The 19,311-nt window shown below is 37.8% G+C and overlaps 2 protein-coding genes across 3 annotated transcripts in view; both read left to right on the top strand.

The window, feature by feature from the left end:
• nectin4b (nectin cell adhesion molecule 4b) overlaps positions 1-18,770 on the top strand; it is a 72,819-nt gene extending 54,049 nt beyond the window's left edge. Inside the window, exons 10-11 of one of the 2 annotated variants that reach the window (XM_030159497.1) lie at positions 3,930-4,121; positions 17,984-18,770. In XM_030159497.1, coding sequence (XP_030015357.1) covers positions 3,930-4,121; positions 17,984-18,301 — 510 coding nt within the window. In that variant the 3' untranslated portion in view covers positions 18,302-18,770. The remainder of the gene's footprint in view (positions 1-3,929; positions 4,122-17,983) is intronic. The other variant, XM_030159498.1, reaches the window with a different exon arrangement.
• On the top strand, positions 8,695-11,597 carry LOC115436611 (tripartite motif-containing protein 16-like). The gene has a single exon (XM_030159504.1). It carries the CDS (start codon positions 8,739-8,741, stop codon positions 10,404-10,406), a length of 1,668 nt encoding a protein of 555 aa, XP_030015364.1. The 5' UTR covers positions 8,695-8,738; the 3' UTR covers positions 10,407-11,597.
• Positions 18,771-19,311: the final 541 nt, after the last annotated feature.

Consider the following 19,311-nt stretch of genomic DNA (forward strand, 5'->3'; position numbering starts at 1 on the left):
CAAATCAAGTAATACACAGCCTTACATTTTTACATAAATTAAAGTCCTTTTCAGATGCTTTTTAAACAGTGATAAAGTAGATGTTGATTGCAGTTCAGGTCGTAGATTATTCCACAGATTTGGTCCACCGTATTTCAGAGAATACTGACAGACAGAAGTTCGGCAGTACGGAAGAGAAAATTTGTTTGAAAATCGTGTCGGAAAGTTGTGAATAACAGAAGACAACATAAAGAAAATAACCTTTAACCTTTTTAATATGGTGGAGAGCAATGAGGGAGTTCATTGTGAATGATTAATAATGCTTTTATTAACATTCTGCTGCTGTTAGCTGATGATTTTGCACATTTATAGCATACACAATTGGCAAAAAAAAAAAAGACCAAAAAAAAAATGCTGTAGTAGATGGATTGAGACGTCCAAACTGTTTTAACCCAGTACCAGGTCACCATAAACTCATTTTGCTATGACAACAAAAGCACTTAAACACAATGCAAACGTAATTTTGAACTGATAAGTGGAAAGGATCATCGTCCCGACAGCATGTGAAGTAAGGCTGTGTATCGGTAAGAATCTGGTGATACAATACATATCACAATATTAGGATCACAATTCGATATACAGGGGTTGGACAAAATAATGGAAACACCTTCACGTCAAGATGATAATGCCCCAATCCATACAGCTAGAACTGTTAAAGAATGGCATGAGGAACATTCTAATGAAGTTGAGCATCTCGTATGGCCGGCACAGTCCCCAGACCTCAACATTATTGAGCATTTATGGTCAGTTTTAGAGATTCAAGTAAGATGTCGATTTCCACCGCCATCGTCTCTAAAAGAGTTGGAGGGTATTCTAACTGAAGAATGGCTTCAAATTCCTTTGGAAACAATTCACAAGTTGTATGAATCAATACCTCGGAGAATTGAGGCTGTAATTGCCGCAAAAGGCGGACCTACACCATATTAAATTATATTTTGTTGATTTTTTAAGGTGTTTCCATTATTTTGTCCAACCCCTGTATTGCGATATATCACGATACTGTTAACAAGGCAATATTTTTCGGTTGTTTTGTTTCTTTTTTTTAAACGATTATTTCTTGGAAAATGTAATGACACCAGAAATATGCACTAAAACTAAACAAATTTGTATTTGATCAGAATAGGATCTAATGCTATATCACAAAACTTTTCTCGATAAAAACTCAAAATGCAGGATTTGGATAAATACGGTTTTAACATAGATTTAATTAATTACTTTTTTAGTTTACAAATAACAGAGAAAAATACCCTTGTGAATATATAAATAAAAGAGCTCGCAGGATTCCCAAAAAATATAATGAAAAAAAAAAGAACCTCCACAATATCTGCATTTGAATAAATACCTAAAAATGTCAATACAGTACTTTTTAATATCGATACAGTATTGTGAATTGAAATATTGCGATATATTGTGGAACTGATATCTTCTCACACCCCTAATGTGAAGGCAGCACGAATACTCAATAAAAGACTGTATAAAAGTAATTTGTCTCATTTAAAGGATTTAAATCTCATTTAAGTGGCATGTTTACGACTTTATTCATGCACAAACGACAACACAATGGTCCAGAATGTGAAGTCATGCATAAATGTGTGTTTTATAGACATGGCCTAGTGTCAGTTGTGTCCAATTTGTTATTTGTGAAAAATGGGTCTCACTGTAAAAGTTGTGGTGACTCTGTGACTCAGATTTGACAAAGAAACAAAAAAAAAAAAAAAGAAACAGTGCTGGTACACATTTTTATGTATGGAAATAGTTAGTCCTCTTTCCTCCACAGTTCTGTTTAAATACTTATGTGTCTGTAATTCTGTGGTTACGTTGGGTCTGTCTTGTCTTAAACATTCATCATTCTGTGTCGAGTTGGACAAAAACTAGAAGTACAGATTGTTTTTGTTGCCTTAGAAACTGTGAAAGTCCCTGCACTTCTCCAGGTTGTTAATTGGTTTACGGTCAGTTTAGTTATTTTGAAGTATCTGGAGTAAATGCAGACTCAGTACCAAGGTTATTATCGTTAACGAAAACTAACAAAATGATGAAAACTAGATTTGAAAAAACATTTTCGTTAACTGAAATAAATAAAAACTATGATTAAAAAAAAAAAAAAAAAAGATAACTAACTGAAACTGTATTGTATGTTTACAAAACTAACTAAAACAGATAAAAGTTAAGGATAATATTCCCTTTGTTTTCGTCTTTGTCAGTGTCGGATTGATACGAAAGTGATTTATTTTGCTCTAGCAATTTTATCTAGCGGCACCATCCGACACTTTTTGGTCCGTCACTTGTGTTCACTTGTGGTTTCCAGTCGTCTTCTGGTCCCCACTCTACCTGGAAACATGGAGACTAATGTTGGGAGAAAGCAGCAGAGTCCTGTCTGGGATTTATTTGAATACGACGACAGAGAAGAAGAGAAAAGAGACGACAAAACTAAAATTAATACTAAAACTAAACTAAAACTAAGCATTTAGAAAAAAATTAAAACTAATAAAGACTATCAAACCTGCTCTAAAAACGAATTAAAATGAACTGAATTAGAGAAAAAAAAGTCTAAACTAAATATTTTTTCATTTCATTTCATTTTATTCATTCATTCCAATCTAAATGATTGGAAAGGAGCAGGATGAAGGAAACTTCTAATCCCTGCCCCTTTCCTGGAACATCTGCTTCCATCAGATACGTTGCCATTACAGTTATTACAGTAAACAGTTTACCTGACACTCAATGCAAATAAAATAAATCCAACATCCATAAAGTGAATTATGTCATTCCATGCTTTTATGAAGCTTCTCTATTCTTTCCCTATACAACCTCTTAAACTGAAAAATATTTGTTCAGCTCTTCTCTTCTATAGCCAAATAATTCCACATCCTGACACCCACAACAGGAATACTCATTTTCTTCAGGTTAGTCCGCACCCTGTGCTGTTTAAAATTAAACCTCCTTCCATGTTCTTCATCCTGGGATACTAAAACAAACAATCTCTGCAAGTTTGCAGCAAAAGTCTGTTTCTTGCTCTAAACACAATCAGCGATGTCCTTAATTCAGCCAACTCTTAAAACTTAATCAACCCTGTTTCAGTCTTGTTTTTTTTTTGTTTTTTTTTTTTACACATATCTTTATTAAAGTTTTAAGACACTACATATCTTTTCTGACATGAATTGGTAACATTATGTAGATCTTTTCTGAGCAGAAACCCCCAGAATCACAAGCCCTCACCAAAGTTTTCACACAGTTTATCAGTAAATACATGTTTCTGTGTGTCAGAAAATGTGTGGTGTCCAGCTGAGTGGACATTTTTGCAACTTCATAAAAAAATTGGTTCATAAGAATAAGAATTTTTTTTTCATTATTATTTTTTTTATGTTTTTTTCTTTAATTTTTTTATTTTTAAAGTTATTTTTATTTTATTTATTTATTTTTATTCATTTTTCAGAAGAAATTTTTCAATCGCATTATTTTTTTCATGCCTAAAGAGGAATAAAAACACTCAGGAAAAAAGTTTGATTAAGGTTCTCATAATTCGTGCATGAAAGGGTTAACATTATACATGATTCTTATTGCTCTTTTCTGTAATAGAAACAATGGTTGTGTGTTCCTCATATATGTGTTGCCCCATACTTTAATACAAGAACTCAAATACAGCAGAATAAGTGAACAATATAAAATTCTCATTGCTTTATAATCCAACAATAAAACTAAACTAGAATGAACAATCCCAAACTATTAGAACCTTGCTTAGTACCAGCTGATGTCGGTCACCACATGCACGCTTCGTCCTCTACTGGAACAACAGAATGATTGACAGCTGGACCAGTCTCCCATTTGTCTGACAGACGACCTGTGGTGGAGGTGGTGTTGTGACGGTCTGAGTGTCCTGTCTGTGCCTGCAGGAGCGTCCCATATACAAAGGCAGCCAGTCCACTCTGGGTGGGAAGTGGGGTCCTCCAGGGGGCGTGGACGTGGACGAGCTGGGCCGTCCCGTCATCTGGCACGACGGCCTGAGAGGATCCGAGCTGGATGGAGAGAAGGAGGAGCGCAGGAGGAGGGTGGAGTCGTACCTGAAGAGCAGCAACATGTCTCTGGTAGGTGTGTCCCATCAGACGGACGGGTGGCGATGCATCAGAACGAGGGACGACAAATCAGAGCGAGTGTCCCTGAAAATCCAAGTGTCTGCGTAGTGCTGTCCCTCTGAAACAGAGGACTCTAACATGTGGCCTGAGGGATGAATTTACAAAGAGCTAAGATTCCACAGTCAAGGCTGTTGAACTCATTTTAGTTCAGGTTCAATATGAGCTCAAGTAAAATAATAATAACCTGCAAAAAATAATGACTCCATATTTTCTTCTTGGTTTGATGTAAAAAAAAAAAAAAAAAATTACATCATGTCTATAAATAATGACAACTTCAAATTTTTGTCTTTGTTTTAATGCAAAAAATAACATGAAATTATGAAAATATTTACATTTCCAAACTATCCCGTAACAGTTAAATGTGAATAACCTGAACAAATATGAACAACCGGAAATGTCTACAGAAAATGAAGCACAATTTGAACAATTTTCTTCCTGTTCCTCAGTGTTTAGTGTCTTTGTAGATCTGATCCAGAATGCACATGGACAAATGAGAAGTTGAGGCAGAATATTGTTAAATTTGCACTTTTTTTTCTGAAGAAATTTATTATTATTGGGTGTTAGTCACATCTTTAAGTAAGTATTTTCATACTACACTGAACAAAAATATAAACGCACCACTTTTGTTTTTGCTCCCATTTTTCATGAGCTGAACTCAAAGATCTAAAACTTTTTCTACGTACACAAAAGGCCTTTTCTCTCAAATATTGTTCATAAATTTGTCTAAATCTGTGTTAGTGAGCACTTCTCCTTTGTCCTTTGCTGAGATAATCCATCCACTTCACAGGTGTGGCAGATCAAGATGCTGATTAGACAGCAGGATTATTGCACAGGTGTGACTTAGGCTGGCCACAATAAAAGGCCACTCTAAAATGTGCACTTTTACTGTATTGGGTGGTCCAGGGGGGTCAGAAAACCAGTCAGTATTTGGTGTGACCACCATTTTCCTCGCACAGTCTTCTTCATGAATTCTCTGAAACAGCTTTGGAGATGGCTTATGGTAGAGAAATGAACATTCAATTCACAGGCAAAAGCTCTGCTGGAGATTCCTGAAGTCAGCATGCTGATTTCATATTCCCTCAAAACTTGTGACATCTGTGGTATTGTGCTGTGTGATAAAACTGCACATTTTGGAGTGGCCTTTTATTGTGGCCAGCCTAAGGCACACCTGTGCAAAAATCCTGCTGTCTAATCAGCATCTTGATCTGCCACACCTGTGAGGTGGATGGATTATCTCAGCAAAGAAGAAGTGTTCACTAACACAAATTTAGACAGATTTGTGAACAATATTTGAGAGAAATAAACCTTGTGTGTACACAGAAAAAGTTTTAGATCTTTGAGTTCAGCTCATGAAAAATGGGAGCAAAAACAAAAGTGGTGCGTTTATATTTTTGTTCAGTGTATAATGGGGGTTTTTGCACTAAAACAAATACAAAAATTTGGAGTTGTCATAATTTATCAGTTATTCTGTTATTATTTGACTGGTCCGGCCCACTGCAGATCAAACCAGGCTGAATGTGGAACCTGGAAGAACATGAGTTTGAGAGCCCTGGTCTACGTAGTGCTGTCCCTTTAAAAACTCTGTTCCACTTTAGTTTGATTGTTTTTGCAGCGTTGTAATCAACCATACTGTACATATTTATCCCTCAATCCCTTTATTATGATGCAAGAAAAGATGGAATACGTTCAGTATTAAGAACAAGGGCCGCAAATAATGACTATTACAATAGTCGACAAGTCATGGACTACTGTAACAAGTAGATTATTAGATTATGAACTGCAAAAATAAACAACAAAACAATGGCTCTTATATTTATTGCAGCAATAAAATACAATTTCATTCCTTTAATAAGAACATTTGGTGCTCAACAGTTAGAATGAATAACAGAGTTTGTTAAACAAATATTCAACTTAATATTCAACAAATATTGCAGCAGCAATAAAATACTTTTTTTTCCCTTGAACAAAAGTGCATTTTATGCAGAACAGTTCTAGTGTCGAATAAAGTCTGTTAAACAACTAAATACTAAAGAGTTGCAATCAGATCACAATCCAAAAATGAGGGGGCTATGACCTTAGCAGAGGTTATGTTGTCATCGAGGTTTGTTTGTTTGTTTGTTTGTTTGTTTGTTTGTTTGTTGGTTAGTTAGCAAGATAACTCAAAAAGTTATGGACAGATTTTGATGAAATTTTCAGGAAATGTTGATACTGTCACAAGGAATAAATTATTAAATTTTGGTGGTGATGTGGGGGGGGGCTTATTCACCTTGGCAGAGGGCTGTGCTCTCCAAGTGCTTTTCTAGTATTTTATATATTAACCCAAGGGCGATTCTAGGATCAGAGGTTCAGGGGCTGAACACCCAGAGTGCTGCCTGGACAGGCAAGAGAAACTTCACTGTTTTGTACATTTTAATGCAATTTCGGATCATCGTTCTCACATTTATGACAGAAAAGTATAAAATGTTTTGGGTCTGAGAAACTCTGACTAAACCATCAAATCTGATCATAGTTATTTAAATGCAGATCCACAGTAAAAGAGGAATGGATTGGAATCTTAAGAAAAATAAACCCTAACTCTAATTTCTGGTGGAAGACAATCCTCCATTTTGATACAGCAACTCCTCAGCGTATACATGTACGAGAGAATGGGTTTAACTGCAGAGGAATATTAGTGTCAGATCGACTTCAAACACTGTCTGTACATGACAATACATTCACTGGACAGGTTCTATCAGTGGAACATTTAGACAGCTGTTTATAAATGGACACAAACCAACATACATGTGGAAGAACACTGTATCATATACAGTCAAAACATCAGCAAACCAGCACTTTGGTCATTAGTTTTCAGATTAATCTGATTAAAATATGTAACATTTAACACATTTAATCTGAGTCAGATTATTTCTAATGAACTGTAGACCAGTGGATATGTTCTGTGTCTCTGCTCCACTCTCTCTGTTTGTGTTTTAACCAAAAGTCAAATAACCAAACAGTGTGTTTTATATCTAATAACACTTTTACCTGAATCTGGCTTTTAAAAAAAAAAAAAAATCGTATGTCTGTGTGTGTGCGCACACACACACACACACACACACACACACACACACAGTGGGTCTCTCCTTGTCTTTAATCTGAACTCATGCACAGACTCAACAGCAGCTTCTCTCAGTCCAGTTCAAACAGAGGACAGAGGTGGACTGAACCACATGGAACATTTCCTAGACAGAAAAAACATCAGCTAACTCCCACCTAACAGCACAAACAGGGATCTACGTTTCACTGCAGTCAAATATGGACTGGTGTTGATCCTAATGTGTTGGTATTCAGTGGTGGAAGTAAACAAATGTCCTGGTTGAACCCAGGTACTTCCTCCACTACTGAACCAACTGGAGAAGGCAGCGCCTGCACACTGCTCTGTACAGGTGGAGCCCAGAGTCCCAGTCAGGGAAAGGGAGGAGGGTGGAGTGGATCAAAGCATTTTACAGACTAGATGGGTGGGGGGGTGCTGTATTTTTGTTGTTAAAATATTACGTTTCAACCATGTACTGTATATGGACATTGATCTGTAGTGTTATTTCTACTGTGATCATGAACATTTAAAAGGCTCATAAATGAAGTTCATGTACATTTGAACAGGCCATAGATAGATAGATAGATAGATAGATAGATAGACCGTCAGAACATCATCATTTCCTCTGTTTAACAAATACAAATGGTCGTATTTCGAACCAAACCTGATTTGATTCCACTATTGTAGGTGACGTTAACAGAACTGAAACACTTCCACAACTGTTCCAAAATAAAAGTCCTCTAGTGTTTGAGTGGATGGAAACCATTCACGTCTTAAAGGGGCTTTTATTGTGTAAATGTGAACTTCCATGAATGTGTGTAAGTTTCTACAACAGTTTGAACTTTTCAGCTGAACGTTCACCTACACACACTGAAACTGGACTGTTTAGTCAGACTGAAGCAGAGTTGATCTGCTTTGTTTTCACTTCATTTCCTACTTCCTTTCACCACCAGCTCCTCTTTTCATGCCTTCGTCTGAACATGATCTGAATATTGTCATGAAAAAGGAGCTTTAAACACACCCTCCACAGGGTTCATTATTGATCCATAGTGTTCTTTCTACAGCGGTCACTGACCTTTACAAGGCTCAGAAATGTAGTTCATGTCCATTTGAACAGGCCAGAGTCAACTTGATTCATCTAAAATGTCATTTTGAATCTGAGGTTGGTGAAAATAATGAGGGGACAGTATCTTCAAACCACGATCCACATCAGCTGATGAGTCCAACAGTCCAAACCCTGACTGGATTTAGGACCCAGCTGGTCTGTGGGACTGAGAAAAACTGGTTTGTCTTGTGTGTCGGAACAAACGCAGCAGCTCCACTCTGTCCTCACATGACCTCCACTCCTGTAGATCTGACAGTTTACAGGTGGGCGGAGCCAACAGGAGGCGGATCCAGACGGCAGACAGGAAACACCGCCCATGTTGAACAGATCACAGCTCAAAGTGCTTTCACTCAAAGTGAAACTCAACCAGTCGCTGAGACACGAAGCAGAAATGGAGCAGAAAGGAGTTCATCTGGATCAGGAAACATTTTCCTGTTCCATCTGTTTGGATCTACTGAAGGATCCGGTGACTATTCCCTGTGGACACAGCTACTGTATGAGCTGTATTCAAACCCACTGGGATGGAGAGGACGGGAAGAACCTCCACAGCTGCCCTCAGTGCAGACACACCTTCATACCCAGGCCTGTCCTGGTCAAAAACACCATGTTGGCAGTTTTAGTGGAACAGCTGAAGAAGACTGGACTTGGAGCTGCTGCAGCTGATCACTGCTACGCTGGAGCTGAAGATGTGGTCTGTGATGTGTGCACTGGGAGGAAACTGAAAGCTGTCAAGTCCTGTCTGATGTGTTTGGCTTCTTACTGTGACAAACATCTTCAACATCATTATAATGTGGCTCCGTTAAAGAAACACAAGCTGGTGGATCCGTCGGAGAAGCTCCAGGAGAACGTCTGCTCTCGTCACGATGAGGTGATGAAGATGTTCTGCCGCACTGATCATCAGTGTATCTGTTATCTGTGCTCTGTGGAAGAACATAAAGGCCACGACACAGTGTCATCTGCAGCAGAAAGGACTGAGAGGCAGAAGGAGCTGGAGCTGAGTCGACAGAAAATCCAGCAGAGAATCAAAGACAAACAGAACGATGTGAAGGCGCTTCAACAGGAGGCGGAGAACATCAGTCGCTGCGCTGACGAAGCGGCGGAGAAGAACCGCAAGATCCTGAGCGAGCTGATCCGACTCCTGGAGGAAAGAAGGAGCGATGTGGAGCGGCAGATCAGATCCAAGGAGGAAACTGAAGTGAGTCGAGTCAAAGAGCTGGAGCGGAAGCTGGAGCAGGAGATGACTGAGCTGAGGAGGAAAGACGCTGAGATGGACAAACTGGCACAAACACACGACCACAACCAGTTTTTACTCCAGTATCCATCAGTGTCCACACTCAGAGAAGATCCAGACTCATCCCACGTCCATGTCCGTCCTCAGAGTTACTTTGAGGATGTGACCACAGCTGTGTCAGAGCTCAGAGAGAAACTCCAGCTCAGTCTGACAGAAGAATGGACCAACATCTCACTGAGCATCAGTCAAACACAGGTTCTACTAGAACCAGAACCACAGACCAGAGCAGGATTCTTACGATATTCACGTCAAATCACACTGGATCCAAACACAGTGAATGAACATCTGTCACTGTCTGAGGAGAATAGAAGAGGAACACATATGAGTCAAAAACAGAACTATCCTGATCATCCAGACAGATTCAGTTACTGGCGTCAGGTCCTGAGCAGAGAGAGTCTGACTGGTCGATGTTACTGGGAGGTGGAGTGGAGGGGGGGGGGTGTTGGGGTCGCAGTCGCATATAAGCATATGAAGAGAAAAGGACACTCTGATGAATGTTTTTTTGGACGCAATGACAAATCTTGGGTTTTATATTCTTACAATAACTCTACTGAATTTTATCATAACAGTGTTAAGTCTTCTGTCCCAGGTCCACTTTCCTCCAGAATCGGAGTCTACCTGGATCACACAGCAGGTATTCTGTCCTTCTACAGCGTCTCTGAAACCATGACTCTGATCCACAGAGTCCAGACCACATTCACTAAACCTCTGTACGCTGGACTTGGTCTTTGTACTGGATCCACTGCCCACTTTCCTAAACTCCATTAAACTCATCGTTGACTTTGATCCAGTCGATCAGATCAGACTTTTCGTATCTGTCTCTAAATCACACGACACAAAAACAGATCAACTTTTATTTTTCTTCCTGAACTCACAATCCAGATTTGGTTCCATTCAGACTTTTTTGTGAGGATTCTAATAGTCCAGTGTGTGTGAGTGTCAACCAGCCAATAGTGTGTTTGTAGACCCATCTGTGATGTTCACACAGCTGTCATTAACTGAGGAGCACACAACCAGACTGATGGTGTCTGTGCTTTGGAGGAAGTCCAACAAAGTGGAGCCGTTTTTCTACTTTGGAGGAGTTGAGTTCAAATCCACTGTTCCTTCCTGTTTCCTACAGAAGAAGCGTGGACTGACCAGGCTCAGTCATGTGACTGGAATGGCTTTCGGATCATACTGGAACCTGATTGGTTCAGTTCCAAATACACGGACGTGGATTTGGAGACGACGATAAAAGTGGAGATCATGAACCGACTCAGACTGAGGCTGAGCTCATGCACGGAAACCTGTTCATCTGATTGAGTTCATTCTGTTCCATCTGAGCATGTGCAAGAAAAGAGAACTGAGACAAAACACAAGTGATTTAGTCAAACATGAGCTGAAGACCAGAACAGGAAGTTGGATTCTATCGTCACTACGTATGTACAAACCCCCAAAGAAATCCAATAATGGACTGAAACATGGAAACACATTTTTTCCATGATTTCTGAAGTGCATGTAAACGCATCATATCTGATTATTCCATTTATCTGATTATTAACAGTTATTGTTTTTTTATGGTCGTGTAAACAGGCTGAAAATGTTGGATGATCCAGTTCAATAGACAGATGTCCACCATCTGAGAAAATGGATACATTTGTCCTTAAAGCCTGAGGCGTGACTTAGTTCAATAACGTAGAAAATACTGATGTTGTAAATATGAGCAGATGTAATATTAGTCGAATTATCAGTCATCACATAATGGGGAAGTTTATGGAAAAATGTTGATTTGTGTTGATTTGTAAAGTCTGATGTGACGTCCATTCAGTAGAAGCTGCACCAGTTGGTTCTGTTCCAGATGGAAAACTGATCCACTAAAGGTTTAGACCAGGGGTCTGCAACCTTTAGTATCAGTCAGAGTCATTTTGCCCCCTCTTCCACCACAAAAAAAATAGTCTGGAGCCGCAAAAAATAACAGAGCTTATAAACTTTTAAAAGTTTTAATCTTTTTTTTTTTTACATTTTATGTTACAACCACTGAATACAACAACAGAAGTGCAGTGTAGAATGGATTTTTGAGTATGATTACTCTAAAAGTACACAATAAAAGTAGTTCATAGTATTTGTGCTAATAATATATTAAGTACTAATACCAAATATACCAAATTCATGTGGAACTTTTAGGAAATCATAATTTTCTTCATAATGGAATTTAGTTTTAAAGCCTATTTTAGATAAATACAAACACTTTTGAAGCTTGGGAGGGAATCTGGAATATGATTACTTCAAAAGCACACAGTAAAAGTAGTTCATAGTATTTGTGCTAATAGTATATGAAGTACTAATACCAACAATACCAAATTCATGTGGTACTTATTGGAAAAAATAATTTTATTCATCACTGAATTTAGTCTTAAAGCCTATTTCAGATGAAAAAACACTTTTGGAAATTGGAAGGGATTTTTGAGTATGATTACTCCAAAAGTACACAGTAAAAGTAGTTCATAGTATATGTGCTAAGAGTATATGAAGTACTAATACCAAAAATACCAAATTCACAAGGTACTTATTGGGAAAAAAAATTATTCATCATTGAATTTAGTCTTTTACACTATTTCAGACAAAAAAACACTTTTGTAGCTTGAAAGGGAATCTGTTGTAGGATTACTCCAAAAGTACACAGTACTCATACTCATACAGTCGCTCTATGAAAAGTATCACTATTTATGGAAATGATTCTCTTCCAAACTCAACACTGCCTCCACAGTTCCCAGTTGTTCTGCTCCATATTCTCTGTCTGGGTTCACATCCATAAGCTCCTGGAAAACAGACAGAATTACCTGAGTAATATACAAAGGACAGACAGAACCCTCCGTCCGTCTGCTTCTTCATCTTTAACGTAGAGCACAAATGAGCCCTTACTTTTGTTGTTGAAGGCACATTTGCTCCATGCTGCTCATCTACTGTAACTGTCGAATGAGTAGAACACAAGAAAAACACTTGCGGCTGGTTTGACCGCAGTAAAGGGAGGAGCCACTACAAGGAGGAGGAGGAGCCACAGGTTGAACACCCCTGGTTTCAACTATGAGACTATGAGCAGACTGTGAGGTGAACAGGTCAAAGGTCAAAGCCATATTTGAATGGAGGGTTGAATGTAGATGTGGTGTTTTTTGGCCGTATATTCACAGCCTCCTCTTACTGACTGGACACACTGACCACATGGATCAGTGATTCAGTTCCTTTAATACTCAGTCCAGGTTGAATCCATGCAGGTTTGGAAGGTTTTCCATCTTGAATGCTCCGTGGATCCATATCTGCTTCTTTGACTGTGTTCATTATTATTATGACTTGTATTTACGCCTCCTGATTCCTGTCCATTCAACAGTTGGATTAAAGTCTGTGTGTGAACAGTTGTGTGTTCTTCATTCCAGCTTGAACAGGTTTGATCAGTTCCATGAAGAATCAAACACTGAGCTGCAGTTTGTTGTTGTATCCACTAGAGGGCAGTAGAGGACAGCAGCACAGGACCAACCAGTGAGAATAGAAGTCTGAAGGAAAAACTACAACTGTAAACATAGAGGTTGGAAATATGCAAACAACAAAATCAATGAATAAGGTTTGTATTAGTGATCAATTATTTGAACAAATTCATGATGTTAAAAAGTCCATTAAAGTTTGATTTGAGGAAAAAAAAAAGCCAAATTGAGTTATTTTCCAACCGTCTGAAAAAAAAAACAAATGTAAACACTGATATTAATCCATTCCAATGAATCAATAAATCCATTAAAACATGGATCATAAACACTGATGTTTGATTGAATTGAATATGTGACAGTGGATGGATTTCTATGACATATTATGATCTAAGTTTAGTTTGACACAAATCAAGGATGTAGAAGATGATGATGTCATTAATACAGCTCATGTTCAATGATTTTACAAGTAAATAGAAGTGAAGACGTTCAAAGAACACGGAGGGACTTTTCAGATCAATAAGTGGACATTTATTGAACAAACTTCATGTGAATATTTGCTGGTAAATCCAGTCTGTGTCATGGACAAAAGAGAAGAAATGGACAGTTTGACCAATAGAAGAGTGGACATGAGGACTAGTACTGGGAAAGGAGAGGTATGGGATGGATGGATGGATGGATGGATGGATGGATGGATGGATGGATGGATGGATGGATGGATGGATGGATGGATGGATGGATGGATAGATAGATAGATAGATAGATAGATAGATAGATAGATAGATAGATAGATAGATAGATAGATAGATAGATAGATAGATAGATAGATAGATAGATAGATAGATAGATAGATAGATAGATAGATGTGGATGAGTCTGTTGTTGTGAACTGACATCCTGGTGCAGAAACAGTCAGCAGTACAGGAGGATGGGCTGGATAATGCTTTTATAGAGTAGTAGCAGAAGGGGGGGGTAACTGACAGTGCTCTGAGTGTATGGATGGAACAGACTGTTTGTTGGCAGCGTTTATGAATGTCAGTGGTGTTTGGATTAGGGATGCGCCCATACCACTGTTTTCCAGACTGAGTATAAGTACTTACTAGGCCTGTAATGGTACACAAAATTTTCGGTTCAGTACGTTTTCGGTTTTCAAAGCCACGGTTCATTTTTTTCCGGTTTGGTACGGGAAGAAAGAAAACCCCTCAAAATGTCTATTAATGCATTTATGAATTTTTTAAACATTTTTCCCCCAATTTTTGGAGACAATAGAATATAGAAAAACAGGAATAATATAATTCTACTGCTACAAATCAAATAGAAAATAAAATAAATTATTAATATTACTAAATGTATTTTAAACATTAGTATTGCACTTTTCCCTGAAAGGTAGTTTTGAACAAACAAGAAAAATCTAATCCCAGTTCTGTCAGTTCACATTCTGCAGAAAAATAACAAAAAAATTCCACATGAAGTGCAACATTAACAAGAGGGTAAACTGGTATTCTGTTGAACCAAACTGAAGAGAAACACTGACAACACAATGAACCAAATGATTTATTTTAGGACAGAGAACAAACTGTTTAGGACACTGTGTGTATTTGTGTGTGTGTGTGCACGGGGGATTTTTTTTTTTTTTTTGTCGGCACCGGGGGGTAGGGGGTGCGGTCCATAACTAATGTAACGAACGCTGTCGTGAAACTTTACATATGTTCTATTTATTCCTCTATTATACAGCATGCGTGATAGACAGAGACAGACAGACAGAGCTAGTGTCAGTGTTTTAGAACTACCGTAGTTCCTAGGGGCCAAACAACGTCCGTCTTATTAACGTCTCTTTCCTGGTTGTTGTCTTTCACCTGAACCTGAACTGATCCAAACTGGACTGGACTGATGGTGGAGGGTCTGCAGTCTCTTCCTTCCAGGTTCACATCATATTTGTTGTTTTTTTTTACCTTATATCAGCTGTTATTTCATATTTTGGGTTAATGTGCGCTCCTTCAATATGTCCGTGTGAAACTTGTGCAGATTTAAAGTTCCGCATCGAACGACGTCTTTCATTCCTTTTTCTTTTTCTCATCATTCTGTGCCGTTTCAGTACAGCTGTGTACTGAACCGAACAGGTGTGTACTGAAATGGTTCGGTTCAGTACATGTACCGTTACAGACCTAGTACTGACATTTGAATACATGCTGATACTACAGTGGATATGTTCAGTGTCTCTGCTCCACTCTCTCTCTTTGTGCTTTAACCAAAAGGCAAATAACCAAACAATGTGTTTTTATTTTGTTTGTTTTTTTTGAACTTTTTATTTATTCCACTCATAAAACACATGGAGATGTACAAAAATCATACCAGCCTCAGTTAATAAATCACTCAATCCATATCACATTACTTTCACTCATAACTACTTATACTACGTCTTTTACATATAGGTCAAAAACATGTCAAGATCATATATATTTTACACAGATATCAACAACATTCTTGAAATCTGCCTTCTATTATTCCACCAGCACAAATAAATGTATTTGCAAAACCAAGACAGGTGCTACTGAGGAAAAGAAATAGAATAAAATAATTGAGTTACAAAAAAAAAAAAAAAAAAAAAAAAGCAATATTAAAAACAAAAGGAGGTATTTAGAGCTCTTGTATCGCTTGAATTATTGGTTTCCATCTTCTCTCAAATTTTTCTAGTTTCAGTTGTAACCTTGCAGTAGTTTTTTCCATAATAACAACCTTTTTTACTTTGTCTATCCATTGCGTTATGTTGGGGGGGTGTGATTTCAGCCAGTTAATTGTGATCATTTTCTTTGCTATTACTTATTATTATTATTATTATCCTGTTTTTCAGTGAAAATCCTGTATTTTCCTTTATTTAATTCACTGATCATGTAGATGTTCATTAAAGCTCAGAGTAAATTAAAGGTTATTATATCAAAACCAACAAAACTGGAGAAACAGTGACTTTTTCAGCAAAGATATCAGTAACTGAACATAAACCCAGTGTGTCCATCCACTGTCACTGATCCAACTGTATGGGTTTTACTGGGAGAAGATGACAGTGTTTCCATGGTAACTACGGAGCCTCTGAACGTCCAAATCTCATATATCATATCTGATGCCCATCATAGATCAGTAGATGGTTTTGGTCGGTGGTGGATGTTTGGGTCTTTGAGGGTTAACTTGCTTTTAACTCTTTAGCTCATTCATTTCCAGTTTTCCACACATTTTCTTTACTACCAGGAGAGCTGCACTGACAGGTTTAATGACTGAATGTAGAATTTTTGTCCAACCCATTTCTGGAAGACCATTCACCCGATTCATCCAAGTTCGATCACATTGAAAGTTAAATAATGTTTGTCTTGGTTTGAGTGAACTACACAAAAAGGACAGTAGTTTAGTTCGTTTAGTTTACAGTTATCTTTAATTTAAAACTCTAAATGAATCCCTGACTAGACAGGGTATGGATGAGCAGGAGGGCCAAAGGGTTGTTGGTAGGGGTGTTTGAAAATATCACTTCTGCAATATATTGTGATATTTCATTTCACAATACTGTATCGATATTAAAATGTACTGTATCGATATTTTTAGGTATTTATTCAAATGTAGATATTGTGGAAGTTCATTTTTGTTTTTCTTTATTTATATTTTATTTCTTATTATTTAATACTGTTTTATTAAATAATGGTTATTTGAAGCATCCTAAAATCACTTTCTACTGTCTGAGAGGCACATGTTAGTTCCTTTGTTGGGATTGCACAAAAAAAATGTTCTGATGTTAGTTCTGAACTAATAGAATATGAACATTTGAACAGGATCTTAAACTGTAATGTCTGTAAAACATTTGTGCATATTTCTGGTGTAATTCAGTTGTTCCAGGAAAAAAATCTTAAAAATATATATGAATAAATAAATGTAAAATGAATAAATGATAATGAAAATAATTTTAAAAAATCTTAAAAATCTTTTAAAAAATCTAACAAAAAAATAAATAAATAATAAATTCCCTTTTTAACAGTTTTGTGATATATCGTGATATATTGTATCGTGACTCTAGTGTTATGATGTGTATCGTATCGCCAGATTCTTGCCAATACACAGCCCTAGCTATGACTATGTATATGTTAAATAGTGTCAGGAGTCAAGTTGTTTTGGTTACTGTATGGATATGAAAAAGTACTGTATCGATATTTTTAGGTATTTATTCAAATGTAGATATGGCAGAGGTTCAGTTTTGTTTTTCTTTACTATTTACATTTTATTTATTATTATTTAACACTGTTTTGTTAAATAATGGTAATTTCAATCATCCTAAAAGCACTTTTTACTGTCTGAGAGGCACATGTTAGTTCCTTGCATTAAAATAATGTTCTGATGTTGGATGATTCAGGGACTGTCCACTATGCATTCTTTTCACAACTAATAGAATATGAACATTTGAGCAGGATCTTAAACTGTAAGGTCTGTCAAACATAATTTTATTTATTTATTTGTGTGTGTTTTGTGTTTGTAATTTTATTTTTATGTATCTGTAAAAACTGTTAGTTTTTACAGATGAAAGTTTTTTGATTTAGTGTTTAATCCAGTTCTGAACAAATAAAAATGTGTTTGGTATTTGTGCATATTTCTGGTATAATTCAGTTTTTCCAGGAAATATTCTCTTAGAGGAAGAAACAAAACACACAAAAAATATTGCCTTGTTAACAGTATCATGATATATCACAATATGTATCGTATCGTGGTCCTAATATTATTGTGATTTGTATCGTATCACCAGATTCTTGTCAATCCACAGCCCTCGTTGTTGGTGGGGCGGGGTTATCACTAAGCTCCGCCTCCTTCCTCCCTTGTTTCCAGACAGTTTGTAACGTGTGCCTCTGACTGTGTTCTCCAGGACTCAGGTCTGCCCTCTTCTTTGGTTCCCCTGAAGGCCCAGCAGGACGACTGCACGGGGGGGGCCGGAGAGCAGGACGGGGGCCGCCTTATGGATGGACACTCCCCCCACCAGGAGGAGTGGGGTCCCGGCCGCTCCGTGCAGGAGGAGCCCGAGGATGAAGACGAGGATGATGGGAGCAGCAGCTACCAGCTGTCTGAGGCGCTCACCAACCACTTCTACTACAGTAACGGGCAGCTCAGACCCCGCCCACACTCCAACGCCATCCTGCTGCACCCCCGAGGACACAGACCCCACACGGGCATCACCAACACATGAAGGGACCGCACAGGCAGCAAATCAAACGCACACTATGATAAGAGTTATTTCCCCCAAATGCTGCAAAGTCTAATTAGCCCCACAAATAATCCAAATCTGTCTACTTTTGTTTATGGTTTAAAGGAACTGGGGTGGTTTTCTTTAGGGGGTTTTGTATGTTGATAGTTAATGACCGTGGAAAATGTAAGCAAGGACGACAGATGGTGGAAGAACTGTCCCATCCCAACATCTGAGAGTCACTAGTTTGAGCAGTGAATGACACAAAGATGAGAAAAGGGTTCATGTTCAAAAGGATTCAATGTGTAGATTTGTGTGGGTTCAAGAAGTTTGTGTTGGAGTCTGTTTTGAGCTGGTTCAATGTTAATATTAGAGCTGCAGCTATCAAGGATTTTTGTGACTGTTTCATCTGTTGATTATATTCTTTGGTTTAATCAGTTGAGTATTTGAATAGGCCAAGAAATAGTAAAAATGTGAAAAAGACAACTTGTCCTTTATTCCAGAACCAGCTGAAACAACAACCACAACAAGTATAAAAAGGAAAAGGATATTGTTGTGGAAATGTTCAATGGACCACTCACTCAAAGAAGAGGAGAGAAAGTTAGAGCTGAAATAAATGATCATTTATTTGAGAAGTCATTCACAGAGAAACTCTGTTAATGAGTCTGATTAAACATGGGAAAAACTAAAGATTCTATAGAACCCGGTCCATCCCCTTCTAGCTCTTCCATCACCCTATACGTACATTGTACCACTACATATGACTCCCTCTCTGTTCCATGAAGGGGTCACTGTGACCTCTTCACCCTAACCTTGCCTGGATCCTATCAAGAGTGTAGGCGCCATCATCTTATCTACACATCCAGACATTTAGGTGTTTGGGTTTTAAATCAAGGCAAGAACTCCCTTCCCGGGTCAGGGTGTCATGCAGTGGCATGAATAATGAACCATGTCATGACAGCAGTAAAGAAGTAAGTTTTCCACCACAATATATAAATATATATATATATAGA

The sequence above is a fragment of the Sphaeramia orbicularis genome, chromosome 17, assembly GCF_902148855.1.
Source record: "Sphaeramia orbicularis chromosome 17, fSphaOr1.1, whole genome shotgun sequence".
Classification (NCBI taxonomy): domain Eukaryota; kingdom Metazoa; phylum Chordata; class Actinopteri; order Kurtiformes; family Apogonidae; genus Sphaeramia; species Sphaeramia orbicularis.

Coding starts and splice junctions, on each gene's coding strand:
- LOC115436611 (XM_030159504.1), top strand. CDS start 8,739: ATGGAGCAGAAAGGAGTTCATCTGGATCAGGAAACATTTTCCTGTTCC.